The sequence below is a fragment of the Lissotriton helveticus genome, chromosome 9, assembly GCF_964261635.1.
Source record: "Lissotriton helveticus chromosome 9, aLisHel1.1, whole genome shotgun sequence".
NCBI lineage: Eukaryota > Metazoa > Chordata > Amphibia > Caudata > Salamandridae > Lissotriton > Lissotriton helveticus.
The window spans coordinates 422,530,546-422,547,430 of NC_136070.1; the positions used below are offsets into that span (position 1 = coordinate 422,530,546).

Sequence of the window (16,885 nt, forward strand, 5' to 3'; positions counted from 1 at the left end):
GACTGTCAATGAAAGCCTTTCTACTTTAAATCAAGGAAAGGCTATTGCAAGTGTTCATGGACAGCACCCCCCCGCCCCCATGTCAAGAGGCCCTGAATCTCTGGATATGGCAGGAACGTCGGGCATATCCTTGGTGTTTCAACCCCTGGTGGACTCTGAACGGAAGAGCAGGAGAACTCGCCCAACGATGCCTAGTGGATCTCGAGTGTCACTTCCATCCGGAGGTGATGCAAGGTCTCTTTCAGCAGAGGAGTGCTTAGGTTAGATCTGCTCATCATTGCTGAGAACATGCAGTGTCAGCAGTTTTGCGTGCTGGAGGTTCCAATGCAGCTCTCGCCTGGAGATGCTTTTCGTCTCGAGTGGCGCTCAGGGCTTTATGCCTTTACGAACATACCACTCCTCCCCACAGTTCTCAAGAAGATCAGGAATGACTGGTTCCACGTCGTCTTTGTTACCCCGAATTAGGCTCTGATAATTTGGCTTCCTGAGCTGTTGCCCATGGCCATTGGTCCAGCGATCAGGCTGCCCCTTTAGGAGGATCTTCTGTCGCAGTGGTAAGGATGACTGTGTGAAGATTGAGCGGCGATAGTTGACCACTTTTGACCTAAAGCCCAAAGCTTGCTATGTCATCTTGGCAGAAAATTGCAAAAAACATAGTTGATGGACAGAATGTAGAACAATGTCATACATTCACCCCAGTACAAGGATCTGGGCCTAAATCCATCGTTTATCCAGGCTGAATGAAGGCTGATAGCCAGAAACCGTCCTTGGATGCTTGATTCCGGTCTGGGAAAGACATGGCTTGGTAGTTCGGACTGGACTGTTCCCATGAGGCACAGGGTCAGAGCTGATTTGCATATAGCCAGTGTCTAACCCAGGGTGGTGTGGAGTGCAAATAAACGATGGATTTAGGCCCAGATCCTTGTACTGGGGTGAATGTATGACCTTGTTCTACATTCTGTCCATCAACTGTGTTTTTTGCAATCTTGGCAGAAAGGCATCTCTCTGCCTAGACAGTATACACCTGCTGCTGGAGCAAGTTTGTGGCATGATGTGCAGAGAAATAGGTTGACCCTCTTTCTGCGTCCCGTATTCTATTCCTGAGTAAGGCCGATGTAGCGAGGCTGCTTATTTCTTGCATTGCCCTCACAAATCACGTTTTCAGATTTGACCTTTTGCACTTATTTACGTGCACAACAATGTGGGATTAGTTTCTCTGAAAGTAAGCTTGATTACACATCTAGCTTTGCACAACATTATCACAACGTCCTGAACATCATGTACAAGGTCTCGTTTCGCATTATGTATAAATGCCATCACAATCTTCATCCACGGAGAGACAGGGCTATCTACACATTCATAACACCACTAATCTATTTACACATTGCAAGGTTGCTTACTACTGTAAAAGATGAGCATCCTGATAGATTAGTAGAGGAGGCACTTCCGCTGACACCGAACGTCCTTGCATGCTGCGAAATCGCCACGCAGCGATCTGACATCTTGTGAGGGGTGTCCAGTTCATGACCAAGACTGAGTCCTTCACTCTATCCCATAATGTAATGGGGTTGGTTCGGCCTTTTGGGGGGAGGGGGGGAGGGATTCCAGGCTTCACACCTTCACACACACAAGGTAAATTCAGAGAAGGGTCCGCATCAGAGGAGTACTACTGATTACTGCCTTGTTGTATATGCCTGCATATATACATTGTTTTAGCATCATTTTAGAACTCTACCTACTATTTACGCTTTTGGTGCTTGTAATCACGTTTATCTGCTTCTCTCTACTAATGATTGCAGCACACGTATTTTATGCAAGAATAACATTGGTTCATTAAATATTATTGAAAATGTCCCACTGTGTATTCTCTGTAGATTTCTCTGAGAATCAGTGAGCACAAGTGACTTTAGCGAAAGGTCTGTACTGTTTCCACTATCCCCGGGGGACAGGGTTGTCATGTTTAGTGGGTGCCAGAAATTATTCACTCCCTGGTAGGTTAGGGGGGGCTTACAGTGACACTGTGAGCTAGCTGGTCTATAGTCGAACATACCCTGCGGGAGTGTTTGAAGTCCGTCTAGCTGCCAAGCTTATGTTGTCCAAACAATACGCAGATCCTAAGGATTGGTAGGAGCTACACAACAAAAGTTATCTTTCTGCTATCTCTGCATTTCTGTAGTGGCCAGATCAGCCGCCCCTATTCAAATCCCCCGTTGTACATGGGGTTTTGGAAGGTCTCCAACACGGTTCCTCCTCCACCTTTTATCATGCCTAAGTGAGGCCTAAATTTCGTGCTTACCTTTCTCATGTGCGCTCTCTTCGAGCCCCTACACTACTGTCCTGTCAGGCTCCTTACAGTCAAACCTGCCTCTCTGATGGCCTTAACATCTGCCTGCAGGGTCAGTGAGCTTCAGGTTTGTCATCTAAGCCTCTGTACCTCAACATCACCTTGACAAGCTTGTCCTTTTCACCAGAGCTTCATTTTTTCGGAAAGTGGTCTCTTCTTTTAATGTAGGCCAATCCTTCACCCTGCCTACCTTTTTCGCTCCACCGCATCCCGTAAGAAAGAGGAGTAAAACCCCATCGGCTGGACTCGAAAAGAGTACCGCTGTTCTACCTTGATTGCTCTAGAGTTCAAGGTGGACGACCAACTCTTCATGAGGTATGTTTGAGCATGCTCTGCATTAAACTCTGCTATGCATAGGCCAAGAAACAACCCCCAGGGGGTTTGGGTGCTCATTCCACCAGAGCAAAGGTTGTGACCCATCCTTTTGGGTGTGAAATTGTTTTACAAACCCACTTCTGGGGAGGTATTGCTTGGGTTTCTAATCTAAGGCAAGGAATATTCAGATGAACAAGTTACTTACCCTCGGTAGCTCCTGATGTGGTAGAGACTCTATCTGGCTGCAGATTCCTTACCGACCCATTCACAGTCACCGCTCTGCTAACTGATTTCTAGGGACAGGTCTATTTCCCTTTCAGGGCCCTAGTTTTCCACACCAGTAGTCAGAGTTCATTGTGGCGCCGCTCTCCTGACGTGAAAAATCACGAAAAGAAACTGACGTTAGCGAACTGGGATGGCGCCTTTATAGGCACAGCACACGTCCCTACCGGCATGGCCAACTCCACACTGAGCCAAACGACTTTACTTACCAGCACGCAGTGCTCCTGCTCACGAAAAATGTACGGATCCAGTCTGACGCCTGGAGATAATTCTAAGGCAAGTAATCTGCAGCCCTGATAGTCTCTTCCACATAAGGAGTTACCAAGGGTAAGTAGCTTTTTCAGTACCGTCTACCCGAGAAAGCTTTCTGAAATCAAGGCTGTGATTGGGTAGGAAGACAATTTTGTTCCCCAAACATATCAAAAAACAGAAAGCCACAACCAGTGACACAAATACGAGATTCACAACAACTTACAGTATGCAAGGAGATAATGGCCTTACTAAGAAAAAACTGTCCAATAGCAAAGTCTGATCCTGTAATAGGTTACATCATACCTAGGTGGCCACAAATATCTTTCAGACAAGCACCATCACTAAAATATGCTCTAGTAAGCAGTAACCCGGAAATTGTTGAGAGGGGTGGTTAAAACCCAAGCCAGGTTTTTAAAAAGGTGTAAAACTAGTCCAACTTCTAGATTTTGGATAATATTAACAGGTGAATGGCATAATTCCATCTCACCACGCCAGTACAGTTCAGACCTGTTTTTTGTGTTTTCTCCCCACTAGCAAGGCCTCTGTTTCATCTGAGGTTAACTTGACCCAGTGGCTTCTCGTTTATGCCAAACCTGCCAGTAGAGCCTGGGAGCAGAGTCTCCAATGGTATTTTATGTTCAAAGACTAATAATTAGCTCAATATTGTCAGCATACATATGGAAGCAAGAGCTCCGAGTATATTAGGTCAACTGTGTCTCAGTAGCCTTAGTGGTGGATCACAGATCACATACGTCTAGCTCTCGATGCTGATACACCATCTATGCTTGTGCTGTTGGATTTATTCACTGCGTTTGACACTACTGTGTCCCATCCCAGGCTGCTCTAAAGGTTTTTCGAAATTGGAATTTACTGGACAGCCCTACAATGGTTGTGTGATTTAACAACAGAACCAATCACTTTTGGGGCTCTTTCAAATCCATTGCTGATAGACAAGTGGCTGCCCCTGGGCTCTTTAGGCCCTGTGCGATTTAGCATATATGTTGACCCCCCCTGTGCCAAGATTGTCAAAACCTTTCAGATTTGAAATTCTGTTCTATGCTGATGACACGCAGTTGGTCATCTCCTTATACAAAGACCTAGTCTAAGCAAAACATTTTGCGGCCCGGATAAAAGCTATTGCAGCCTCGATGTCCACCAACTGCCTACAGTTGAATGCAGAAAGAAAACCCGATCATGCTGTTTCCTGTCTCGGCGAGGAAAACCTTGGTGAAGGCTCTCGTTATCACCAGATTAGACAATGGCAACGCTTTAATCGCTTCTTTTACTTTACTTTCTAAACTTCTAGTTGTGCACAACAGAGCAGTTGTCTCATTTTCAATCTTCCCTCTTGTACCGCTTCTACTCCTCTTCTGAGATTCTTACATTGGTTGCCTATATTCAAAAGAATAATCTCTGAAATCTGCTACCTCACGCACAAGTTGCTAATGGGGAAAGGCCCCAGGTACCTCAACCAGAAGCTCAAATACTACAGTCCTGTCTGGCTTTTGAGATCCAACGATAGTCTTGCTCACTGACCCACGCGTCAGAAGGTTAACTGCGCAGCGTAGGTCTTTTCCCAACTGACCCCCTCCTACTGGAATGAACTGCCTTGCCACAACTGTACGTGTGCAGACCACATCAAATTCAGAAAAATGCTCAATAGTGCTTTTTCAACTCTGCGTTTCTTCTGCCTGCGATCTACTCCAGCGCCGAGATACCCCTCCCGGTGTGATTTGCGTTTCATCTCAAATTCAATGAACTTAACATTACAGTTGGTGGTTGTCTAAGAGTGATACCATGTGCAACCATTTTCTGGACTTTGACCTACATAAACCCCAGTTCTATTTGTGTCTCCACCTGGGACACACACCTGCCACAAATTGAGTATCCCTATTGTTCCTTTCGGAGTTCAGCTCCATGAAGGTTAAATTGACCATAGGTAGGCTGGAAGCAAATAGCGCACATAAAGTTTGTCAAACCCTTTCAATGCACACATTTTTTTCATAGACTTGCATGTACCCTGGAAGAGTGAAGTAGATGTTCTGGTTGTTGAGGAATGTAGAGGCGAACAAGGTCGCAAGAACAATAGCAGTTTCGTCCAGTCTGCATTTAGTTTAGTTTAAATATTTTCATAGGATATATTCGCACCCAAGCATTTGTGGAAGTCATTTGTTCAACTGTCTTTGATGCCATACACAGATTGGGAACTATATTTATACAGTGTCTGGTCGTAGGCTGGTCCAGAGTGTCAGTATTGCAGTCGCATCCTATCTGAGATGCTGATTTGGAGAATTGATCTGCCCCTAATAGTGTTGCTCCTCTGATTGATGGCCACACCCACTCCTCTGATTGATGGCTCAAGCCCTAATTAACATTGGGTTTTTTTCTGGCCAAGAGGGCTAGTGAAGCATTTCCTCATTTTATGTAGACAGTCTTGTAGTTTGTCTGACACTCCCCTCTAGTAACATGCAGCACTCTGTTGCTCCCTGGCTAGGTTCGCACTACATAAATACCAATACATACTTACATACATGTACCAAGGTGACTATCATCCCATAAACATTCTAACGACTCCAGCCCCTAGTGGAATCATTTTCACATTGCTGTATGTGGCGACGTATCCTGATTTGCTGTTAACTAAATATTGTTGAAGATCATGCATGTGTTCGTGAGTTTCTTAAATGGCATGTTATCCGCCGTGTATAAAATACCCAAATAAAGCGGTTTATAATTATGTGACATGGTTATCTATTTGAAATTCAGTAGTACCTGATGCCCTGTGACGACAGTAGTAAAAATAAACTACAGCGGATACTGTCCACTAAAGATTGACTCTTAGTTTTCACTCCTTGTAGGAAGGTATAGGCCACTGTCCATGACTTGTGCCCAGTTCTCAAGGGGCACAGTGGATAGTCGAATCACGGTTAGAATGGGGAGGGAGAAAGACATACATCCATGATCTAACACGGTTTGAGTTGTAAATAGTGGGCAGAGGTTCAAGGGGTATGTATACTTCGGAGGTCTGTGGGCAATTTTTTTGTCGCAATATAATCCGTTGTTGTTCTCCCGGTATTGCAGGTTTGAAGGTATCTAGACTGTCGTGTGGTGAAGGTACCCAACTTCGGTCAGGTGGTGGATGTCCCTTAAGTTGATGGACGATAAGTGATAAGTTTACATAAATTTAGTGTGAGCGAGTCCATTGAAGAGGAAAACGTGCGTTCTATATCCTGGCCCTCCGGTTTAAAGGCCGTCTTTTTCAACGCCGAAAATGAATTAAATCCATTGGACGGGGTTTTTCGAAATTGTATTTTCTCCAAAACCTATAACGCAAGTTAGGTTCGTCCCGGCCTCTTCTAGTGTCGAATCTTACGAACCTCTGCCACCTAGTGGCAGCATTAGAAACCATCTAGAGAGTTTAACAAATCCATCGAAGTACCTTGGTTCTAGCCGTGCTCGAGTTTGATTAATTTAATATACCTCCTGCAACGCGTGCTCGTTGTATTTTTCCTAACGCCTTTTTAGGTCTCGAGACCTATCGATGCGCGCATGCGCATCGAGCGGAGCGAGAATTCAAGTGGCGAAAACATCATGAAACCACCAGCTTTTTGCTGGCGTTTTCAAGCAGTTCATGTGAACCACGTGTTCAAACATGAACGCGCATCAGCCTCCCTCCATTTGCCGCACAGCACATCAAAGGGCTTCGCCCAGCGTGCGCTCTGCGGCTTCTCCTCCCCTAATTGAATTATGGCCGGCCGCAGGCCGGCCGTACTTTCAGTTTCCCGCTCTGCATTTAGCTTCTCCTCCCCTAATTGAATCATGGCCGGCCGGCCGTACTTTCAGTTTCCCGCTCTGCATTTTTGTTGTTGTTGCTCTCTCGTGTCAGCTTTTAATTGCGTTTTTGTGGGGACTGCCAAAGTGTGCATATATTTATTTTCTTACTTGCGTGTTCTTTCTCCTGTTTCCATATTCCCAGATTCTTCTTTTTCATCGCTTCCACCTTTTTTTCTTCTACTCCTCCCCTTTTAGTTTCATTCTTCTTATTTCAATTTCCATTTCCTTGCTTCTTGGTCTCCTTTTCTTAGTCTCCATGCTTCCCCAATGTATTCAATATTACACCCATCTCTTCTGATTTCTCTAGTTATTCATGTTTGTACTTTATCGTCTATAACACTCTTATTTTCCTTAACACCAGTACTCCCTTTGGTGTATTTTCTCTTTTTCCGTCTGTCTAGATATGTTGTCGTTCCCATGCCTCTTGTTCTCTAACTCTTCACTCTGGCTCTCGTTTGTATGTTAATCTGCGTTCTACCCTCGCACCTACTTGCTCATCCCACACTTATCTGGCACCCCCTCTTTACCTCACATCTGTTGCTTTTATTGTCCCCGGTTCTACTTCTCTCTGTGCCATCTTCGTTTCTCCCGCGCGCCTCCTCTTCAGTGTCCTGTCCTGCAGCTGTGTCCTGGTGACGTAACGCTTCGCCGCGCGGAGGAAGTGTCAGCACGAGACCTGTGAGCACCTTGTGAAACAGCGCGGTATCCGTAAAAAAGATTTATGCCACCTTGTCCAGGCTGCCTGGGGCGGCTGCCATGGCAAAAAGTCCATAGCCGTAGATGCCTCTCAAAGGCTGTTTTGTAGAGCTTTTTATGTATTTAATTGTTATGTAGCGCGGTCTTAGCCTAAACCTGATCCACGGCGTGAGAGCACTTAATGTATTGGATAAATAACAAGCATTGGCATTGCCAATAGGTCTCGCTTGTGGGACCTTATAAGTATTTAGTTTTGCAATATCCTTGTTGCATAATCGGATATTGTGCTGCAAAACTAAATACTTATAAGGTCCCACAAGCGAGACCTATTGGCAATGCCAATGCTTGTTTTAATTGTCACTGCTACGATGAAATTAAAGCTCTGACGCACACTTGCTACCCTACTGAAACATCTCGAGCAATGCATCGGGAAAAGGCATTGTAAAACATTCAAGGTATTACTTACATGCCTATATACCAGACACAAACTGGTGAGTGCGAGTGTCTATAATATGCCGCCAGTGAATATAAGTGTGGCACAGTAAGACATGTAATTTATAATCATTGTACTAGAAAATGCACATTCATACATTTATTACTACAAAGCAAACAAATTTGGGTTTACCACGGTAGAGTGAATTTTCCGCTCCAGTTTCCCTCTTTACTGCCTCGCAGACTATTTAAAAAAAAAAAAAATAACTATTACATGAAACCATAGTGTTGGAACATTATCTTAGTCCATATGCATCATATTAGTAGTGAAAAAATATTCTTCACAATGTGCATACTAACCAAAGTTCACTGACAGTAAGACAGATACAAAAGGTGGATTAAAAGATAAGGAGAAAAGGAACATATCATTGGCAAAGTCAGTAGGGTTCGCCGTTACAAAATCTATTGCCTTTGTGAATGTTTTTTACATGTTGCATAGCAGCACAAGCTGTACAAAAACAGCGCAGGGGTTTTGACACGAGTGGGTAGGGTGGAAAACCCAATAGAGAGCGTGATGAGAGGTGAGAGAAATGGGGTGGGTTAGAAACAGGAAGGAAGGAGTGAGGGGGATTTAGAAACCAAGGAAAGCAAGAGGGTGGATTAAGGAGAGCGGATTAAGGAGAGCCGGAGGAGGCAGGGAGTAGTTTTTAAAAGAACAGCAAGCGGGTTTATTTTTTTTTAATAATGGAGATCGGGGGAGGGTGGTCTAGTGCCCTCAGTTGTGCCCTGTCATAAACATCTATTCACAACCTGCACCCACATATGACTCCGTTTCACAGTAGGCCCTACAGAAGCTATAGAATGTGCTATATGTTGCATACAAAAAACTTCTGGAAAAAGCAAATACTCTTATGGTATGCCAAATGAAGCACACATGTGAAATTAAAACAGGCACTGCATTGCTTCCTTAAGGGTTTTACAATGGTTTATTGAGACATTGATTTTCTTCTTTTTTTTGAGATCCTCATATCACCAAGTATGCGTCTGCAATTCTTGTAGAACTTGTTATCTGTCCTGTGTACCCTGCGGCCACTGCATTCGCATTGGTCTGTGGACCATCCCAGACTTACACCTTTTTTGGTATCTTGGTATAATCATTGGACTGTGGGGGGTATTCAAATCCCAGACCTCTGCACCATACTGTATAGACCAGCCACATATCTGGGCGACTCATTTCTTTCTCCCTGGTCTAAATGGGCCATACTAGAGGCTGCTTTAAGCCAATCTTCCAGCTTGGGCGGTAGGGGGTCTCTTCATTTCATACATATTTCCCTCCGAGCTATCAGCACAAGATATAACAATAACCCTCTATGTAGATGTTCCAGTTCCTTGCTTAACATACCATCATTCCCAAAGATAACAATTGTCATATTAAGGTAATTTCCCTACCAAAGATACCACAGAGGGCGTCCTGAATTCCACTTCAATAGGCTCTCAGCCTAGGGCATTCATAGAAGACGTGAAGGTCATTGGCCTTTATGTAATCACATCTTGGACACTTTAGGGGTGGGGATGAGGCAAACTTTGCTATTTTAGCCGGAGTCCTGTATAATCGATTGATTACAAAAAAGTGATTCTTTTTGAGGTTAGCTGGCTTTACATACTTCTATAGAAGCTTAAGAGAAAGTTCATATATTTCTTCAATATCACACTCCAGCAAGGCTTCACCATACGGAGTATTGCGGCAGCTGTCCTTCTCATCTTCCTCCTGGAACTTCTCATACCACTTAGAGACTTCCTTACGCTTAAGATTTGTATCCTGAAGGGATTGCTCCAATTCCCAATCGCCACAGATTGAATTCTTTTCAGATGTACACCAAGATATTCGTTGCATATATTTAAATCTAGAGAAATCATTTTCAATCTTAGCTCTTAAAACCTCCCATGGAAGAACCCCCTCTGATGTTATCAGATCTGACCATGTTATAATATCCGCCCTTCTGATTGGAATAGTTAGGCTATCTTTAAGGCATAACGGGGTACTGGGGGAATCTCAAATTGGAGCAAAATCCGAAGAATAACCAACCCCACACCTACGTCTAACCTTGTACCACAAGTTGAGGGCGGACGTCAGTACTTTTAAACGTACTTTTTTGAAGTACCTTGGTGTCCCAAATTTACACAGGAAGCCATCCCCTCCCTCATGCCTTATCATTTCAGCCAAAAGTCTTCCCCAATTTGAATCTTCAGGCTTCATCAGCAGCATTCAAATGTTCTTAAATTGGAAGGCTACACAATACCAACTGATATCGGGGAGCGCTAGACCCCCTTTAACCAGCCTGCGTCTCAAGCTTCTTCCAGGCCAACCTGGCAACCTTATAAGCCCAGATAAAACTCACGATCTTACTCTGGACTTTGCTAATGCTCTGCTTTGGAAAATTGAGGGGAATGGTGTTAAACAAGTAGGTTAATTTGGGGAGAATTACCATTTTTATTAGGTTGACCCTCCCATAGATTGTTAAAGGAAGATTTCTCCACCAGGCTGATAGGCAATCTATTTCTCTTATTACCCTATTTAGGTTAATCTGAAGAATTCTCTCGATGACCTTTACAATTGTGATACCCAGGTATTTAAAATCCTGACTTGTTATACCCTCCCAGTTGTTGATATTCCAGCACATCACCTCCGTTCTAGTGGTGTTGGCCAGATACCCCGACAGTGATCAAAGGTCTTGCAGCAATACTTCAACCATTGGTACCGCTACTGCAGGATCGTCGGTATATAACAGCAAGTCGGCGTATAAGGCAACCTTACTGCGATAGCTATAAAATTTAAAGGGAGTTATTAAAACATCTGCTCTTATCGCCTGTTCCAAAGGTTCTATATAGATATTAATTAACTGGGGCGAGAGGGGACATCCCTATCTCGATCCTCTCAGTATATTAAAGCTAGATGTTAAGATCCTATTCAATAATATTTTAGCAGAGGCCCCCTGATACATTTTTTCCAATGACTGAATAAAAATAGGGCCAAAACCCATTGTTCTCAGCACTTTCAAAGATATACCCAGCACACTGTCAAACGCCTTGGCCGCTTCTAGTGCCGCCAAGGGCTCAGAATGAGCTGTCGCCAAATCTAGGTTACCTATGAGTTGCTGGGTTTGGGCTTGGATATACCTTTTGGGAATAAACCCTTTCTGGTCAGAATTGATCAGCTGTGGCATCATTTTTACCAGTCTCCCTTTCTAGAGTACTCATAAAGATCTTATAATCAGCATTCAGCTGGGAGATTGGTCTATATGAATCTGCCCTTAGGGGGTCCTTAGTGGTCTTTAGGATAAGCACTATTGTTGCCGCCTTCCATGACCTAGGTACCCGACCACCTGGTTGGTAGATTGAATTCAACAGAGTACCCATAATCAGGACTAACTCTTCCGTCAAAAGTTTATGTACCTCACAAGGGAGTGCATCCGTATCTGCAGCTTTTTTAGTTTTGCTTCTTGCAAGTTGTACATGTATCTCTTCCTCTGATATTGGGGCGTCTAGTTATTCCCGACTTTCTGTTGTTAAAATAGCCAGGGATTTTTCCCTCGGCCAGTTTTTAACGGTCTCAGAATCTGGTGTAATCTCCTCTTTATATAGCTCAGAGAATAAAGAAAGCAGGCAAACTTGCATATCATCCGATTTACTAGATCTGTCCCCATTCTCATTTATTATTAATGTATTTATACAATTCTTTGCCCTATCTGTTCTGGCCTTCCATTGGTGCGTCTTCGCACCCATGGGGGCCCCCAAAGCGGTTCCCAAATTCCTTTTTGTGCTGGAAAGACCAGCACAAAAAGTCAGTTGGAAACTGCCATCGTACTCCCGCGGCCGGAAAGAGCCAGCTGGGGGAGTACTGAAGGGTTTTCGGATGGCGACTGGCTTTCCGAGCCCATCCGAAGCCTCCGGGAAACCAGATTGGATTTCTTTCCAACGGAGCCCTTCGGAATGGCTCAGTCCAAAAGGAATCTGAACAGCAGATTCTGGTGCTGGCAGGAGGGCTCCGACTGTCGGAGCCCTTCCTGCCTGCATCGGAATCAGGCTCTAAATTGCTGTGAACTATGAAGATTATCCTTCTAATGCGATTGCTTAAAATATAAAACCCATCTGAACAGCAGAAGTAGGCTGGCGAAAGGACAAAAGATCTGGGTCAATGAACGGATTTCATATTTTTCAATAGGAAGCTCAGTATCATTCCTTGGATGAAAAGCCATCATGATGTATTCAAGTGTTGTCTAGCACAAGTGATTGATTCCTAATGGAACAGTAGGAGGAAAAGTGCCCGCCTTCGCATAGAAATTAATTTCTTTTTTTAAAAATGAGCACAGTGCTATTTTTCTAATCTTAAGCAGTGGAAACATTAAGTGATCATACCTACACACCATTACATGAGATGTTCTCTAAATGTAATCTCTAATAATTGTAAAGACAAGGAACGATACAGGTACAACTATTTGACCCAACAGCCCATCATATTAAAGATCTCCCACACTGAATTTCTGCACATCCGACACTGTTCTCATTGGCTGGACCATAAAAAGCGTACTAGAATTAAAGTATCAATAGAGAGTTTGCAGAAAAATTAATGTACAAAAGTATAGTTTTCTACTCGGAATTCTGCAGTCTTTACAGCATTTTCTCATGGTCCAATCTTATTTTGCTCAGGGTTCAAAGCAGTGCTTAGAGAGCCTCCCCTAGCACAGTTCACTATAGACTACACTGGAGTAGGGATCACTTTCTGAAATCCTTTACTCATGATCTCCGTCATTTTCTTAAGTGCTTCAGACATTTGCAATATCTGTTGAGCGAATATGATCAAAGCCGCACAGGAGATGTGTGACAACTTAGAAATTCATGTCATGGCTGATTCCTTCATCATAATGCTTACCTGGTAGAGTGTGGTTCCCGAAATGTGTTTAGTGATTCTAACTTTCCAAATGAAGATATAATAATAAAAGTAGCTGGTTATCTCTTTCAATAGCTCTTATTAGCAAGTTATTTTCTTTGGACTTCTATTGTCCAATAGTTTTAATTGTCTCAATTATCAAATAGAAATTATTTTTCTTTGATATACCACTTTGAGTAAGTTAAACTTGCCGGCTGTTGCCTCTAAAAATGATCAGATATCTTGTCTTTTAAACATCATCCTACAAAGCTTTTTGGACAATCTTGAAGGGGGTTAGTACATCTTTGGGACCTGAAGAGGTCCGTTTCATAGTTAATTTCAATCTGCTCACGAGTGCGAGTCTGCTTCCAGTTTTGTGTGTGACCATGTGAATTTATTGTAGGGTCAATATGGTCTTCATGTGGCCACAGTTTAGACTTTTTCCTGTCTCATACGATAGGCTAATTCATACATGCACGGTATTGTTTTTATAGATAGAAGTGTTGGAAAAAATGATCTGAGAATTTTCTTTATTGCTATTTAGGAAAAGGAACATTAACAAGGTAGGCTTTCATAAAGGAAACAAACATTGGCAAAGCCAGTAGGTCTCGCCTTTGCAAGAGGTAATCCTCTCTCTCTCCCCCCCCCCCCCCCCTCACTTCGGACTGCAGTACTATGTGTTTAGCAAGTTTTTTTTCTTTTTCTTTTACTTTTATATTAACTTTGTGAGGACAGTGTTGGTGAGGTAGGACTGAGGCGATGGAAGGCGAAGCAGGTGAAAACGAAAATACAAGCACTCCGTGGAATGCTCAAACAAAAAGAAACTAGATTCACAGTCACTTTCCAGCATAAGTAAATAAATATATTCAAAAGATAAACTCAATCTGACCTTGTGCAACGTAATAGGTGCTTGTGTTAAACACTTCAATGCGTTTGGCCACTTCTGCTGTTGGGGACACTGAATGCATAAGTAAGAAATAAAAATAAGTGAAATGTCTCAACCCAAACATATGCATACCAACCGGCCACTACAAATGTCAGACTCCAAATGTTGACATTTCAATAAACAATTCAAATATGTGATTGAATGTGTGAATTACCACGGACCAAATGGAAGAGCCAAAGTCAAACGTTTTTAATTCTGACTGACCAATTCCATTGCCTATTTCCGAATGTCTAAATTGTGGTTCAATATCCTGAATGGCTATTTGGGACTTCAAATCAACATATTTAAAATTATCCTACTTCTTGAAATGTATCCAACTGATATTGCGTTTGTCATTTTTACATTTCAGATTTCACCTACACCCGGTTTTATTTGAGGTGAGTGCCCTGGCATTTCTCAATGAAAGCTGACCAACGAATCCCGGTTGATCCCTGAAGCAGGAATGATAAAAGGATTAAAATAAGTAATTTCACCTCAGAAGGGTGGAAGCCTGAATTTGCCTCTATTGCTGCATGTTTATGACCTGGAGGTTAAATACAGATGCCTGCGTTGAGGGCATGTATCAGTTGGGGTACCTTCAATGAAGAAAATGAAAACGTACTCCTTTTATTGAAAAACAACGCACGCATTGTTGGGGACCCGCCAGATCCTCCCCAGTCAGGTGTAAGTGCCTGACCAAGGACTGCATGTACCAAGATGCAAACCGTTGATGAGCTACTCACAACTGACCCTGTGTGCCTCGAGATTAGAGTGCTGCACATATGGGACTTTCCTGCACACAAAGATCTTTGTGACTGGGGACTGGTTCCAATCAGTATGACTTAAAGCATCTTTATAAGCGGGAGAAGGGAGATGTCCGAAAAAAATAACAAGCCTTAAAAACGTCTCCAAGCTGTGCAAAGAAATATTTGGCCCAGTACTGAAGTAAAAAAGTGAGGTATGGGTGGCCAATGAGTGCCCAGGGGTAAGGATCAAGTGATTGGTCAATGAAACTCCCCACTGAATATTTTTATGTACTCTCAAAAATCCTTGTTACTGGCTGAGTTAATGACTTGACCATGAATCCAAATCTGCTAAAGGTACAATGACTGATTTGTTTTCTTGATGGAGCTTTCAAACACAAACTGAGTTAGTTCAGTTATGCTCAGCTAAGAATCATTTATATTATTTTGCCAGTAAATCGGTCACACTATCCAGATCTCTTGGAGTGAATTAAAGGTAATTCCCTTGACCACTCAGTCTCACTTTTGTGTTCATTTTGTATTGTAAGCATAGTCGTGAAAACACATGGCGCCCTATCCCCCTCACATTGTGAGACAAGTTCATGGCTCTGGGGCCTGGTCATTCACATGGTGGCAGCATTATTCGTGAGGGGGAACAACCTTTAAAACGGCGCCTTTACCGTGCAATGCCATTACCACCAGCATTTAGCATGTATGCCTCTACCACACAAGTATTGGTAAACTCTGGTAGGTGTACATTTGAAACCCAAAACATTTTTGCTGTTGCTTTTAGCCAATATATTTATTTTAGATTGAGGGCCCAGCAGTATTCCCAACTGTAAAGTTTTGCAAACATCATGACATAAAGGAAAAAAAAACGACAAAGCAGAAATGCTGGTGGAAAACACTAGACCAATTGGCTTTGATAGTGTATGTTATTAATAATGTATATAGATGAGATGTGGAGAGGCAGTTTATAAAATCAACTGTAGAGACAGACTAGTACAGACACCCAGCCCTGAGCACCATTCACTACATACAGGGCACACAAAACGCATCTCAGACACTTCAGCTGCTATCAGAGTAGAACGCGTCGTTGCAATCAAAGTATTAAATAGTATCCAGCAGCTAGGTCTGATAACCGGATGCCTGTTCCCCGTTAGCAACAGAAGCACGCACGAGTGCCACCCGTGGCAAAGCGCACATTGCCGGGGCTGCACTCCCTATTCTATGACCTTAACACCATATAATTGCGCCTTCTCTGCACTGATGTGCTTTCGGCGTCTCCCGGTTGGTTTTGATGTTGTGCTTGCCAACATTTCACTTTAATTAAAATAGGTGTGCTAATCTACAAAGATTGTAGAGCAAATATCTGCAAATTTTACAAGTCTTCGAGTAAACATCTGTAAGTTCATCAAGTTACCGAGCAAATACCTACATTCCAATCGAGTCACTGAAAAGCATCTTTTTTTTGTCTTTGAGTCTTTTAAAAATAGATATCCTGGTGCAAAAAACCTGTTTTCTGAGCATGGCTTTTAGACCAGCTCGCACCAACCCACCTCACAAACACTTCTGCCGTACTGTGCAGAAGAGTGGTATGACCTTTTAATGGTTTTCTAAAAAAATATCCATCCGTCAGTAAGCATTGAATAAAATGAACCCTTCCACTGTAAAAAAAATTGAAGTGCAGGCAAAAAATAATAATCCTTCAGATCCCTGTAGCAATATTTTCATTTTTTTACCTGTTGCAGATACTTTGACAGTATTTTAGTGACTTATACAGCCTTCGCCTTCTGGGAGTCGTACATCAGAAGGGCTGTCACAGAAGGCAGGCAGCTAGCTGCAAGTGTATTCACTCTTAAGCGTGTTCTAGCACACTGCTCTGCAATATTTAACTGACCTCCGGTCAACCATGTCCAGACGCTGGCGATAAATTCTGGCGGAATACAACCGATCGAGAAGAGGCAGAGAAAGCCCCATCTAGGCTAGACATAAAAACACTACATGAATGACAATTCTCATTAATTCCTTCGCAGGTAACTGGTCTTTCTAGGAGGCTGACAAGTGTTTGACTCACCCATGTTTTTCAGTTTGTCTGTCTTTATAATCCTTTAATGTTTCTCTCTACTTCCTCCTCC

At 43.0% G+C, this 16,885-nt stretch overlaps 1 protein-coding gene across 6 annotated transcripts in view; it reads left to right on the forward strand.

The window, feature by feature from the left end:
• Positions 1 to 16,885, forward strand: part of WDR20 (WD repeat domain 20) — a 151,637-nt gene that overhangs the window by 86,963 nt on the left and 47,789 nt on the right. For 2 of the 6 annotated variants that reach the window (XM_078660200.1, XM_078660198.1), the window contains one exon: positions 14,375 to 14,402. The exons of the other annotated variants lie outside the window; for them this stretch is intronic. In XM_078660200.1, the coding sequence (XP_078516326.1) occupies positions 14,375 to 14,401 (27 nt within the window). In that variant the 3' untranslated portion in view covers position 14,402. The remainder of the gene's footprint in view (positions 1 to 14,374; positions 14,403 to 16,885) is intronic. 6 annotated transcript variants of the gene reach the window in all.